General features: G+C 50.3%; 1 protein-coding gene across 1 annotated transcript; it reads left to right on the plus strand.

Annotated features, from left to right (window-relative positions):
• The first annotated feature begins 2,787 nt into the window (after positions 1–2,787).
• Positions 2,788–10,461, plus strand: PTGR3 (prostaglandin reductase 3). Its single transcript, XM_007449667.1, has 2 exons — positions 2,788–3,030; positions 9,288–10,461. The coding sequence occupies exons 1-2, from the start codon at positions 2,822–2,824 to the stop codon at positions 10,210–10,212; spliced, it is 1,134 nt and encodes a 377-aa protein (XP_007449729.1). The 5' UTR covers positions 2,788–2,821; the 3' UTR covers positions 10,213–10,461.
• The last annotated feature ends 3,981 nt before the right edge of the window (positions 10,462–14,442 follow it).

Genomic DNA, 14,442 nt, shown 5'->3' on the forward strand with positions numbered 1-14,442 from the left:
CCGCGGGGCTCCTCCCGGCCTCGCTCCCCGCGGCGCGGCCCGCGCGCCCGTTACCTGCCGAGCGCCGGGGGGCCTGCTGCTTCCTCCTCGGCATGCTGCTCGGGCCGCGCAGCCGTCGCCTCAGCCGCCGCCGGAGTTCGCGGGGCGCGGGGACGCGGGGCCCCGGGCGCGGGCGCAACTCCGCGGCGCGCCCAACTCTGGCCTCGTCCCCGCGGGCTCCGGGCTCCGGGCGCGCCGCGGTCCGCGGGGCGCCGCTCGCATGGACGGCCGCGCCCGGGGCCGCTCAGGAGGCGGCGGCGGCCGCGAGGGCCGCGTCCCGGCCGCCGGGCTGCGGGCGGAGCGCGCGGGGCCTGGGCGCCGAGCCCGGAGTCATCCCCGGTGCGGGCCGCGGGCGCAGCGGCGGGCGCTCGGAGGGCCGGCCCGCGGCCCGCGCTCCATGCTGCCGCCTCCCCGCCGCCGCGGTGCTGCTGGCGGGCGCTCCTCCGGGCGCCGCTGCGGGCGCTGCCCTGCGCCTTCCTCCGCGAGCCGGGAGTCTCCGAGCGCAACTTTCTCTCCGCCTCGCTCCAGGCGGTGCGGGGGTCGCGGCGAGTGTTTTTAGTGCGCGGGTCGCAGCTTGCTCATTGTGCGCCGGCGAGGCCGATCCGGGCTGTCCTTTTCCTCCCCGCACTTAGTCTAAGAGGAAGAAAGCAAACAAGACAGAGGAGTGAAGCCCCCGTACATACATGCGCCGGGGGGAGATGTCAGGCTCTGCTCCACCTTCCAAACAGTCACAGATCAAACAGTGTCACCCCGCCGTAGCGCCACTTGGTGCCCCGCGCTCCCCGCGGGGCTGTGCCGCCAGGATCGCCAGTTCTTCCGATGCGAAATCTAATGCAAACACATTTTGATCATGGATTTTTGGCCGGTCTTGATCTTCCAACAGTAAAAAAAAAATGAAAAATACAGAAAAAGCACCCCTCCTCCAAAAAAAAAAAAAAAAAAAAAAAACAAAAAGCCAACAACAACAACCCGGAGAGTGTGTGCGAAGGGGTGAAGAGCAGACATTCACTGGGTGGGCGAGATGAGCGCGGACTGTCCCCCCCAAACTCCTGGGAGAGAGGGAGATGCACTCTCGCTCTCTCCTCTTTTCAGTGAAATATAACACACATTCGGATCGCAGAGCTTTCAGACAGTCTCAACTGATAGACAGACACATCGAGCTGCTTTTCCGGCTTCAGTTTTTACTCCTCCTCCTCTTGCCAACGTCACCCTGACAATTACAAATAGGTCTCTCACAAACCATACCTGTCAATCTTTTTAATTGCTTTGTTTTCCTTTTTTTTTTTCTCCTAGCTGAACAATATGACACAAAAAAGAAATCTTAATACGGCATAACATAAAAGATCGCACATTGGAGAAAGACATTGAGGGGTTTGTTATTGCAACCCACCGGCTGATACTGGGTAAAACCCATGTGTTATAAGCCAAGTTAAGTAGACACTAGTTCCTGCAGATTTTTAAACCTGTAAGTCTCCCCCTCCGCCCCCGCTTGTACATTCATACACACATGCAACCACGTGGATACAAACTACCCTTGGATGAGGAATGTCCGACATTTGAGATAAAAATACCAGTGTCACTTTTGCAATCTTAGTTTCGGGGGTTAGATCTGATTGGGGAGGGGCACTGCGCGGCTTTTATATTTTGGTAATTAATGGGTAAGTGGAAAACAAGAAAAAAATATTAAAATGTCTACCTTTAATAAAAATTTAATGATGGACTTTGCTCATTACACAAAATATGTGGAAAATATGTAATCTGGTCCCTCTGTGAAAAGTGAATTGATTGTTTGGTCAATACAAACAATTAGGGAGAAAACTGACACGATGGAACTGCAGATCTTTCTAGCGGGGTTATAAAAAGAGGTCTTCATACATCATGCCAACGTCTCCAATTCAATTAAGTCCCTCGGCATCCCCACCCAGAAGTTTAAAATGTTTATGTGCTCTGGGAATTTGGCCCTCTGGTTTCCAATATATGTGTTCTTTCCCAGTGGGAAACCCGTAACAATCTTGCAGAGGCCACTTACAACATTCATGAAAAACACGAAATCTTGGCGAAAATAAATAAAACGGCTTAGTTCGTGCAACTTGCACGGGACAGACTAAGGGCAGAAGGCGCAGGCAAGGCGTTGTGGGCACGGGGTCCAAGAGCCTGGGGCGCAGGATGCCCTGGGCGCCCCCTGCCCGGCGTTGGGTGCCCTTGAGGGTGCCCCAGCGGCCAGGGCTCCCCGCCCGGCCCCGGGCCCTGGCCGTGCCCCGCCGCCCCGGCCGCGCTCGGGGTTGATTCGTACCACCTTGCAAGGAAGTGAACGCTTCGCACGGGAAGGGGAGGTGCCTGCGCCGGCTGCCGGGCGCCGCGCAGCTCTGAGGACGTCCCGGGCTGCCGCCGGCTGTGGGCCGCGGCGATCGCGGGACGCGCGGGTCCCCTCGCCGCCCCCCTCACCCTTTTAGAGTCAAATCCGGCTTTTAGACCGTGGGGAGGGTGGGGATATCCGGTGCCTCCCGGGCGCCGGGAGGAAGGGGGAGGGCGGAGAAGATCCTTGGCCAGTCTGCGCCGAGCAGATTCAAACCAAAACAAAAAGATTAAAGGAGCAGTGGCCGGAGCGGCAGCGATCCCCCCCGGCCCGGACCCGGGGGTGGCGCGCCCGGGAACCGCGGGGGCTGCGCTGACTCCCCGCGCTGCCCGCTGCGGGGCAGGAGGCGGGGAGCGGGCGCCAGGCGTAGTGGGGGAGCGGGGGGGCGGCCAGCGGCGGCGCAGAAAGCAGGCGGAGGCGCGGGCCATGCTGCGGCTGGCGCTCGCCGGGGCCCGAGCCATCGTGGACATGTCGTACTCCCGCCACTTCCTGGACTTCCAGGGCTCGGCCATCCCCCGCGCCATGCAGAAGCTGGTGGTGACCCGGCCGAGCCCCAACTTCCGTGAGGCCGTCACCCTGCGCTGGGACTGCCCGGTGCCACTCCCCGGGGACGGAGACCTCCTCGTCCGGAACCGGTGAGCCCGGCGCGCGCCCCCCGCCCCGGCTCCGGCCAGGACCCCGGCCCCGGCCCCGGCCAGCGCTGCGCAGCTCCCGGGCTGTCCCGCGCCCGCCTGCGTCCCCACACCCGGCGCGCGCTCGGGCGCACAGCCTGACTTTGCGAGATCCCGGGAAGTTGAACCCGCCGCCATCTGGCGAAGGCGAATGTAATGTGACTGTTGCTGGTGTGAATATCCGATGGCACCGAACGTCCTCAAAACTGAGGGTTATTTTAATTTGGGATTCCCCTCCCCTCCCCCAGCCCTCCCTCCTCCCCCTCCCGCTCCCGAAATAAAACCGACGGGACCCAGAAGGGGAGGCTCCCCGCCCTGCCCACCCGCGCGCACCCACGGCTCCTGCGTTCGCATAATCTTTAGGGGGGAGCGGGAACAGCCTGGACACAAACTGCGACATTTAGGTAACGTGCTTCGGAGGAAGGAGGCCGGGGACCCGCTGGCTTTTCCCGTTTGCTCCACGTTGGCAGCCGCCTCGCAATGGCGGAGCCTGTCGTTGGGTGTATCGGTGTGCGCCTCGCCGGTGCCGTCTGCGTGTTGTCAGTGCTGTGTGACTGTCGTCTGTGCCCTGCAGCGTACCGACGGGCGCGTGGCGCGCGTCCCGGGCGGCTGGGCAGGGGCCGGGGTGGGAGCATGGCTGCATTGGGCCGCACGTTTTGCAGACCTTCGGGTGACACTCGCTCGGGTCGTTGCCCGACCTTTGGACTGTCTTTTCCACCTCCACACTTCCCACCTGAGGGTGTTTCCACCTCACTAATCTTTAGTAACTGCTGAAGCAACAGGAAGGAAGGGACCTCACTCTTCGGAGCCGTGCCCGCGGGTCTGCCGGGTGGGTCCCTTGGCAGCCGGGCTTGCAGGCAGGCCGGTCCCCGTTCCTCTACTCCCTGGGCAAGAGCAGGACTTGCCCGCCCGCTCAGTCCCATCTGAGGGGTTCCAGTGTTGCATATTTCAGGTTGAATAGTACTTTTGAAGGGAGAAGTAAGTTCTGGTTGTAACCATGTTGTAAATGGTGTGCTAGAAAGGACCGAGTCCCCTGCGAGGGCTAAAGGACAAAATGCATCTTATCTAAATAGCTTGGGGTAACACTTAAGTGTCCATTTTAGTAAAGATTCATAGCAGCCTTCCAGACAAGGCTGGAAGACTTCAGAATTCTGATCATGACATGAAACTTCTGTGGACCTGTTGGAAACTTAGAAATTGAGTGAGCCAAGGGCGGGATTGAGTGGAGGCCGGGGATGAGGTGGGCGCGGGGAGTTCCTTCAACGGTGGGCTGTGTGTGTCCTTTAAAAAGTTTGCACTGATGGAAACTGGGCTGCAGAGGACTTCGTCATCGTGCCCTGAAAGGCTAAGGCTGTCGAGATCCGGACGCGTCCTACCAAGTCAAAAAGAAAGGCGTGTGTGTTCACGCAGAACATACAGAACACACGAGTGATTTGCCGGAAGTCGAGATGAGATTCAGACTGAAAAGCCTCCAAACAGACTTAACAGGCAAAGTTTCACCCAGGCTTTTTTTTTCTTTTTCCGATGCACAGCACTGGCGATGGTGAACACTGATGTACACACACCCACGACTGCTTAGAAAAATAATACCTTTTGCAAATAGGGTGTGAAATGGGGAGGGGGCGACCGAGCCGGGCAGGCAGGGGAAGGTGTGAAGTTCCAGCACTCCCAGCAGCAGAGAGGTGGGCCCCCCGCCCGCGCCGTCGTGGAGGCTGCTCCCGGCCGCCCGGCCTCCCCGCCTCCAGGGCACCGGCTCCCGCGGTTGTGCCCCCCTTCCCCGCGTTGGGTAACCGGGGCCGGTCCCTGAATTGGGTGGTCGGAGTTCTGGAGCGCCGGCTGCCATGTTGGAAGCTCCTCAATTTGGGTTGCTTTAAGATCCATGCTTCTATCTTCCATCCCCATATGACAAAAATCCCTTTAATATAAACAGTATATTTATATTAAACGCGTGACCTCTAACTTCTACTTTGAAATCCGCAACAGAAGAATGGGGCGAGTTTTCTGCTTCTGGGGAGGGGCGGAACCTTTGCTTCTCCCTCTCCTTACCCTGTTGGAAAATCTGCTCCCACCCCCAAATTGTGGGAAGATCCTTTATTCTAGCAAACGTTGTCAGTGAGGGTGGCATTTTACCGGGGTTTTTTTTGTGTTTTGTTTTGTTTTGTTTTGTTTTTTAAGAATAGAGCCTTAGTAATTCGCTGCAGGTTAGTTCATTTTAATCCTAGACGAAGTCGCCCCAAACAGTATTAACTGCATGAAAATTTTGTGCAAGAGCTTCTTATTTTTATCGTAATAAAATCTGCTCTGGAATGAATGGATTCAGCCCAAATTCACTTGTTTGGAAAGGTGTTTGGGGGTTTTAATTGTGCTCCGTCTGACTTTTTTTTTCAGTGGAACCTTTTGCACGTCTCATTCCATTTTAACAGAAAATACAAATTCTTTATTCACGGTGAGGGAAGTGCTTTTTAAGCCAGACATCGATTTAAGATAATCAGGTTTACCATTTAGGAAAGGTGTGAGGAGGGGAGCCTAGAATCCCTCCAGAATGTGTCATCGGTGTTCCTTTATCCAGTTCTCACCTTCCGGTTTCAAACATACGAGGACGACCTTGCTTCTCTTCCTGGATGCCCAGCCCGCAGAAAAGAAAAGAAAAAAGGGAGAAAGACACCTTCTGGTTAAGTCAGTTCGCGCACTATTTTTAGCTTTTTCTGTAAGATAGTGACACATTATTTCGTTTCCAAACATTTCTAACGATTTTCTGCTCGAGTGTAAGATAATGGAGCAAAGAGTTTGTAGGAATGGCAAACAGAAAATGGGGGATGGGGAAGGCGTTTTTGATAAACCGTTTGTTGCTCACGGGAGGGTAACTATTTCTGCTGATTCTCCAGGCCAAGATTTTTTTCCTTCATTCTTCCTTTTCTTTTTCTTTTTTTTCTTTCTTTCTTTTTTTAAAGGGAAGGTCTGGTTTGGACGACTTTGTCTTCCAGTATTGAAGGCTTTTGCTCTGGACTCGAGTTTTCAGGTTTGGTTATTGTTCAGAGAAAAGCCTTTCCCTCCCCTCTGAGGGCTGCCGTGTTTCACAATAAACATGGCGAAGGGGTTCATCACTTTTTAGTGTAAATAAACCGAGTGACTCTGGAAGGGTATATATTTGGGGAAAGCCCGCACCGCCCCATTCTTTTTCCTGGGGTTCCTCGATTTTAGTCTTTTAAGTGGGTCTGCCCGTCGGATCGCTAGACCCCTGCACTCATTAAAAGCACATATTTGAAATTAAAGGGGGGTACAAGGCGAGGGTCCAAATGCGCGTCTCCCCTTCCTTCTTTCTCTCGCTCGCGCGCTCTTCCCGTCCCCTGCTCCCCCTGACCCGGACCCCTTGCCCACTGCGCCTGCTGCTCTTGAACTTGTTTCTGACGGAGCCGAAGGCGCGGTCTCCCGACCCTCGCGCAGCTCTTCCCAAAGCCCAGGTAAGAACCTAGGCGCGTCCGGGCAGTGGTGGGTGCCCACCAGCCGCGGCGGCGGCGCAGCGTCAAAGCGGGGGTCCAGGGAGAGGTGGGGATGCGCACCAGGGGCTGGGCGACCCTGGAGAGGGCGAGGGGCGCGAAGCCGAGTAGGAACTCGGGATTCCTTCACCAACAACGCAGGCTCTTTAGAGGGCGGCGGGGTGGGGTGGGGAGACACGAAAAATGGGGGTGCCTTTGAGGCCAAGGTCACGGTCTGGCCGCCGGCGGCTTCTGTCCCGCGGCCTCTGCGCTCCGGCGCGCCGTGTGCTTGGGGCTCCCCTCGCACTTGACCACCCCTGGGCCCGAGCTCCGCTGCCGGTGCGAGCTGGGCGCGCCCGCCGGGACCCCCGCTCGGCCCAGGGGAGGCCGAGGTCACGGTCGCGGGCCTGGGCGGCGACCCGCGCGGCCCCAGCCCGCTCCGGGAGTCGGACTCACTGATGGCGTCTGGGTGGTGGCGGTGGAGAGGCCGCGGGGCGGCGGAGGCCGGGCACCTCCGAGGAGAGACACCCGCAGAAGCGCTGGTTTCGGGCGCCCTGCAGGCTCGCCCAGGCGCACCGAGGGCGCCGCAGGGAGTCGGAGACGTGGAGTGGGCGCGCGGCGGGCCCTGCGGTCTCCTGCCACCGCTCCAGCGCCGGCTGGGCTCCACCGCAATGTTTGATTTGGGCTTTTCAGCAAAGCCCCGTGGTAAACTCAAGCTCCCGGCAGAGCCCCCCAACACGCGCGCACACGCACGCGGGTGCCTTCTCCCCGCCGCCTTCCTCCCGGGCGTGCGCCCTGCTCGGTCCCGACACCTCTCCCCGGGAAGTGGCCACCACGGCCCGGGGCGGCAGACGGCGGGGGGTGCGTTTTCCTCCAGCAGCGCCTTCCCGCTTGAAGCCCCCCCAGGGCACGCCCGTTCCGAGGGGGGGCGACCCGAGGGGCCAGCTCCCACCGGGGCGTCCCTCCGAGTCCAAGGCAGGGGCTCCCCGCAAGGGAAGGGCCTCTGCGGTTGGGAAGGTAGAAACGCCAGCCGGATGGGGGGGCGGGGAAGGAGGGGGATGAGACGGGAGGGGCGAGGGCCACGGGACGAAGAGAAGGGAGCTGGCGATCCGCCCTGGCCCCCAGCCTCTGTGGCACAGCCCGCCACTCCCACCCCCGCGGACGCCTCCCTCGAGTTGGCTTTGCGGCCTCGAGCAGGGCCCCAAGAGGTGATCCAGCTGGGCGCTGCCCTGGCAGCCCTCCGTGAGGTCCAGAAGCATGCTCTCAGGAAGCTGACCCCTTTTTAAAAAAGACTAGGCCTGGAGAGTTGGGTAAATTGAAAGGAAAGGTAGGGGCCCCTCCCCCCCCACTCCAAAAAGTAGACCGTGGGCATCTCGGTATTAAAGGCCAAATGAGAAGCCACCAAAAATCATTATTCCCGCTTCTCGTTACTGTGTGTCACGTATGGGTATGGAATTCTGTAGCGTGTTAGTGAGGCTGTGTGTCTGCTAACCTCTGAAAGCGGCTGGACATGCCCGAAGGAAAGTGTTTCCTGCTTTCTTATTTCTACAGGATGTAGAGAGCTTTCGATGGTGTAGATATACAGGGCACAATCATAAGGGTGCATTTGTAAGTGCAAAGCATTGTCTATAATACAGTGGAAGTGGATCCTTGCATGGGGCAGTTTGGGGTTTATTAAGTTAAATTAAAAGTAAATTATTTTAAAATGGCCTACTTTACCAGCTTTCCTCCTGCCACCCGATACCACCACCTTTTCATTTCATTACAGGTGGAAATGACATTTTTAGGGTCCTTCGTTACGTGTCTCAGCCACCTCCTGACATCCTTAGGAGACGGCTTTCTTCCTTATGTATCAGGATATTTTTGTTATGAGGTATACTGAGATGAAAAAAAGCTGGTAAAAATACCAGCCTCGCAATTAAATTGACTCTGGATACCAAGTGAAAATAATCATCTGGTATTAATCAAGTACGTCTCTGCTTCTTGTTGAGGAAAAATATAGTGCCGATTTGCTTTCCTTTTCATCTGGGAAGGACTGTAAAATGTTGGATGTTGCATAAAAATCTCTCTACCCTTATGAGACAACTTTTCTTCAGTTAATCAAAATGCATATTTTCACGCTGGACATAGTTACATCAGAAAGAAAATTTGCTGCAGCCTCGCTCACACTGAAACAACCCCTGCAGTAACGTATAACAGCCAGTGACCTTGCACGTTACATCAATCTTTAATAATATCATTGTCGTTACTATTATTATCTGAAGTGTTAAATTGTTGCCAGAATCAATACACGTCTACTTCTTTGAATATATTTGATCCCACTGTTGTTTTTAACATCTTTGTTAAGAGGCCAATTAATTTCCAACTCATAGCTCCAGTGAAGTTTGTATATAAGAGGGCTTCCTAACTTTTTTTTTTTCTCTTTTGAAAGGAATCGGAGGGGGATAAATGGCATGTGAAATACATAGCTTGCTGTTTAGAGGGATGTGAAATTATTCCTAAACTAATGAAAGAATACAATACACCAAAACTCTTAACAAATCACTGTTGAAATCATACTTGTTCGATTTCTCTTTTTTTTTTTTTTTTTGAACTGAATATCAGGACCGTTTTTTTCAAATTCTATCAGAATATATAGCTTCACCACCCACCACAGTCACCAGAATTAGAGGAATTTTTCTAAGTGGGATAGAAAGACCTTGATGAAGAAAACATCTGAATGTATTTGTGTTTGTTTTCTTCTAGATTTGTTGGTGTTAATGCATCTGACATAAACTATTCAGCCGGCCGCTATGACCCTTCCGTCAAGACCCCCTTTGACGCAGGTTTCGAAGGTGTAGGCGAGGTGGTGGCCTTGGGCCTCTCCTCCAGTGCCACATTCACAGTTGGCCAGGCTGTGGCTTACATGGCACCTGGCTCTTTTGCCGAGTACACATTGGTGCCTGCCAGCACGGCCATTCCCGTGCCGGCCATGAAACCCGAGTATCTCACCCTCCTGGTGAGTGGTACCACGGCCTACATCAGCCTGAAGGAGCTTGGAGAGCTATCAGAAGGGAGGAAAGTTCTGGTGACCGCAGCAGCTGGGGGGACCGGCCAGTTTGCCGTCCAGCTTGCAAAGAAGGCCAAGTGCCATGTAATTGGAACTTGCTCTTCTGATGAAAAGTCTGCCTTTCTGAAATCTCTTGGCTGTGATCGTCCCATCAACTATAACGGCGAGCACGTGGGTGCTGTCCTGAAGCAGGAGTACCCCCAAGGTGTGGACGTGGTGTATGAATCCGTCGGGGGAGCCATGTTTGACTTGGCTGTGGACGCCTTGGCTACCAAAGGGCGCTTGATAGTAATTGGGTTTGTCTCTGGCTACCAGACTCCTACTGGCCTGTCGCCTGTGAAAGCAGTAACACTACCAGCCAAACTGCTGAAGAAATCTGCCAGCGTCCAGGGCTTCTTCTTGAACCATTACCTTTCTAAGTATCGAGCCGCCATGGACCACTTGCTTAAGATGTATGCGAGTGGACAGCTGGTTTGTAAGGTCGACCTTGGAGGTCTGTCTGCAGAGGGCAGGTTTACCGGCCTGGAGTCTGTCTTCCGGGCTGTCGATTATATGTACATGAGAAACAACACTGGAAAAATTGTTGTTGAATTACCTCACTCTGTTAACAGTAAGCTGTAAAAACAGAACAATGGCATAAATAAAAGGAGAAAGAAAATGGACATTTTATGCCCCAGAATTACTCAAATCAATTTATTTTTAGTTAGTAACGGAGATAATATTTTTAAAAAGTAAGTTCTAATGAATAGATTTCTCTTTCTCTTTTCTTTATTTCCGTTCTTTTTTTTTTTTTGCCCCTCCATTGCAAAAAAAAAAAAAGTGCTAATAAAACTTCCCTCAATGGCACAGAGGTAAAACCTTTACATTCAATTCTTTACTCATGGACGGTCTCATTCCAGATTTTATTGTCCCAGGGAACTAAATTAATTCCTGATGCAAGATCTGATCAAATCAGTATGTCTTCAGCTTGATGAGATTTTAAAATTGGTCTTGAAAATAGCTCATGAGTTCTTTGCTTTGGAAGAGTCTGGTCTGATGCTAGTAAGTTGTTAATAAATGAGAGATATAGCAAAAGTCAGCCATTTCTCAGAGTCCATATTCTCAGGAAATGGCCCTTCTTTTTCTATAAATCATCAGCCAACTATCTAAATAGAAATTTGGAGGGATTCTCCCAAAACTTTGATTTTGTTAGATTATTAGAAAAAGAATTAAGTGAGCACAGACCTCTTTTAAAGAAGCATCTGTCATTTAATGGCTTTTATGCGCAGTCATCCCAGTGAGGCACGTGTAGGATGGAAAATTTCTCTCTTCACTTAAGAAGAAAATTAGTGTTGAAAACTTATATAGACAAAAAGCAGGTTTGGGAAAGGGAAACTATAGAGATTCAGGGGACTTTAGAAATTTAATACAGGCACGGGAAAGGGAAAAGGATGTGCTCCATCCACAGTGAGGGTCTACATAACAAAACACGGGCCATACAGGGGAAAGCACTGTAGGTACCTAACAGCACCCTTCATAAGCCTAAGTAGGGTATGTCAAATAGCATCGTGCAAAGTAGGCACCAAAATGATCTAAAATGATTGTGCTTCGTGTTAGAGACTTTTGGAAGGTGTGTTTTATCTCTGATCGTGGAAATAGTACAGCAGCCACTGATGCTCTGTTCCCATTTTACTTCTCCACATGTCCTGGTGGAATGAGATGCTTCTTGTCACTATCGCCTGATGTCACAGACAACGAAAGTAACGAGTCCCGCGCCTTCCCCTCTGAATCAAGCCTGCCGCTGATCCGCCTTCATTCTAACCTTCGGCTCACCAAAGGCTGCTCCGGTTTTCATCATTAAGGTGGGAATGCCATCGTGCCTTTCTAATGAAGGCAGAGCCCACCAGAGTATTTTTCAAAGCCTTGGGTTTCGGCGTCTCTAACGTGCTAAATAAATAGACAAGCAATTAAAGATGCTCCAGGAAACTTGGTGACCGTATTTAATTTCTCTTTCCTTCTGTCTGAGGAGCAAGGCTTACTGCTGAATGGCTGTTAGTATCTATTTTACAAGATTTACTCATTTTCAGGTACCTAATGTAGCTGCTAGCATGCATGCACAACAATACAATTTATATGGTAAATGGGACCAAATAATGGCTTCACTGAATGTTATGGCTGCACTGAAGGGAAATGTCACGGTAAATAGCTACCAAATTATGGATCATGCCGAAGTGTCACAACTGCACTAAAGACAAATAGCGCTGGAGGCTATTGCCACTGTGACGCTTTTGAGTTATGAGGAAGGGGAGCAGCCTGATGGGAGGCTCTTTGTGTCCTCATTATAGCAAAGGGTTACTAGTTCAGGGTACCAGAGAAGCTGGTCCAGCGTGCTGCTCCGTTATTAATCTGTCCCTTTCAGACCTCACAACTGTAGCAAAACGGAAGGAGACTTTGCCTACCTTTTCGATACACAAACAAAGGGGAGGGGACAGGTTTTATGAATGTAAGTGCAAGGGAATGACCGGTAGTGGCAAACCGTGTAATCAAATCATCTCATCAAAGAATATTACTCAATTTAACATAGTATCTGTCTGATAGGCTTAGTTGCTTCCTGTGCAGCTAGATGTGTGAAGTCCAAGCAATCACGCGTTTTCTTCTTCTGTCAAGACTTGAGTAGTAAGGACATCGCCAACTAAATTGCTTCTTTCTACACTGAATTGCGTCCCGGTTTCTCTCATTTTAATGGGAGAGTAATAAAGATGAAAGACCAACATTTTAACTGATGGATCCCTTAAGCTACAGAATAGAAATTGATTATGTTTTGAAGGCATATACTAAATTCAGCAATGTTAAAAAAAATGCAAACACCCAGGTTTAAAATAAAATATAATCTGAAAACCCTGCTGTCTTTCCTCACACTAAGAAACTACAGTGCATGCTGTTTTCATTTATTCTTAGAAAACAAGCATGAAAGATTCTGCCCGTTCAGATAATGCCAAAAACATGTTTAAACTTTTTTTTTTATTCTTCTGAAAAATGATTTGTAAATTGAGGGTCATAGTTCAGCATCAGTTTCATCTTCTGGGATTATCGTTCAAGACCAGCCTCTAATGGGAGGTGAAATGGTACAATGCTCTCACCACCTTTCTTCTGAACTGTATTACATATCACAAAAAGTACATCCATAATTCAGAGCAATTGTCAGTCTTTGTTTAGAGACGGGGCCAGGGCTGAACGATCACGGTGGATGAATTATTTCTGGGTTCTCTGGGTGGCCTTCTCTGCACATCAGCCTTGAGGTCTCTGGCTGGGCGGATGGAGAGCCTTGATTCCAGTAAGTATGCCAAGAAACAAGGGAGTCCCAACTCTTCCTTCCCATTCCATTGTGACTTCTAAAAAGCCAAATGCTCTTCCCTCCCACTTGTCTTGCACGCAAAAAATACCAACAATGTCATTTCAGGTCCCTTAGATGATGAACTTCTGCTGCTGACCGACTTCAGCGTTAAAAAAAAAAAAGATCAGGGAGTAGTTTGCAAAGAAATGACACAGAAGTTTTGCATGACATGTTCTATAAATTGTTATTATATGATTTCATCTGAATGGAGTTTCTCAGGAGTAGAATGGAGCATCTATAAATGGCCGTTAGTATTACATTCAGTATTTATCTAATGAAAGTGCAGTGACAAGTAGCTGCTTCTTATTAAAATGAAAATCTTGCATTATGTGCTTAAGGAACATTCCAGCTAATGAGGATGTAATGTCCTCAGTACAACAGAGACCTTCTTTTTGTGTGTTTGCCACCACAAGATGCTGGAAGCTTGACAAATGATATCATTTAAGACATGCTTGCCGTAGGGACCTGCTTTTTGGCTTCCTGTTTCTGGCTTTTATTTGGGTAACATTTATAATGGCCACCTGACTTGTAATGGGTAACGTTTTAACCCCTTCATAGAGCTCCCAATTAGCGTGAATTTACTACCGTCAGGATTTCCTTTAAAATGGGGCAGGGAGTGCTCAGTACTGAAGATGTTTTTCTTGATCACTTCACCACATGTACATATGGGATAAATACCATATTTTAGATTTGTATAAAAACAGATGAGCAACGTGCAACTTTCAGAAAATATATGATAGGAAAAGACCAAGCACGATCAACTGTGGATAATAATTTCCTAGGGGTTACAATGCAAGTTTTATGAACGTAGCCCAGGTGCAAATGGCCTGATTTGATGAATTCATAATTACTGTTCTCTATACTTTCCATTCTCTTGTTTTGTCCAATATTATTTGTTATTTATAATACTTATTTAGAGACAAAATTTATGCAAACTTTATTAGTTTAATTTTGGGGTTTGTTGGCAGTTTTTTTTAAGTTAGATTTTATGTAACTAATTTTCTAGTTATGGCCCAGAATTATGATCATATTTCTGATCATATTTCAGAAGTCAAAATGTAAAACTCTGGATTCTCAATACCATTCCTATGGGCATTTTAACCTTGGAATTCCATTTTTTAGTAGACCTGTAGCATCATGTTATACAACTTATAAAAGGAAGAATGTTTGACATGAGAACCTTGTTGCTGTTACCATGAGCAAACTGTGGAACATAGGCAAAAAAAAAAAAGTGCTATACAAAATAAATAATATTTTCCCAGTATGTATCAGTTCAAGTAATTCTTGATAGTAGAGAGTTGATATTCCACAAAACTCAAATAAGGTGCATATTTCAATTCTGTATGCTTTACTCTTCTGTATAATTCTTTCTCCAGATCTGAGTAGCTAGTGAGATGTGAAAACAAGACTAAAAGTGGCCGGGTGTAAGTACTGTCTTAGCATCTATTCTTTTTTTCATAATTTTTATTGAAATATAG

The sequence above is a fragment of the Lipotes vexillifer genome, unplaced genomic scaffold, assembly GCF_000442215.2.
Source record: "Lipotes vexillifer unplaced genomic scaffold, Lipotes_vexillifer_v1.1 scaffold196, whole genome shotgun sequence".
Taxonomy (NCBI): domain Eukaryota; kingdom Metazoa; phylum Chordata; class Mammalia; order Artiodactyla; family Lipotidae; genus Lipotes; species Lipotes vexillifer.

Excerpts from the sequence above, each read along its gene's own strand:
- PTGR3 (XM_007449667.1), top strand. The coding sequence starts at position 2,822 with ATGCTGCGGCTGGCGCTCGCCGGGGCCCGAGCCATCGTGGACATGTCG. Across the intron at positions 3,031-9,287 it reads GACCTCCTCGTCCGGAACCG|ATTTGTTGGTGTTAATGCAT; the intron begins GTGAGCCCGGCG and ends GTTTTCTTCTAG.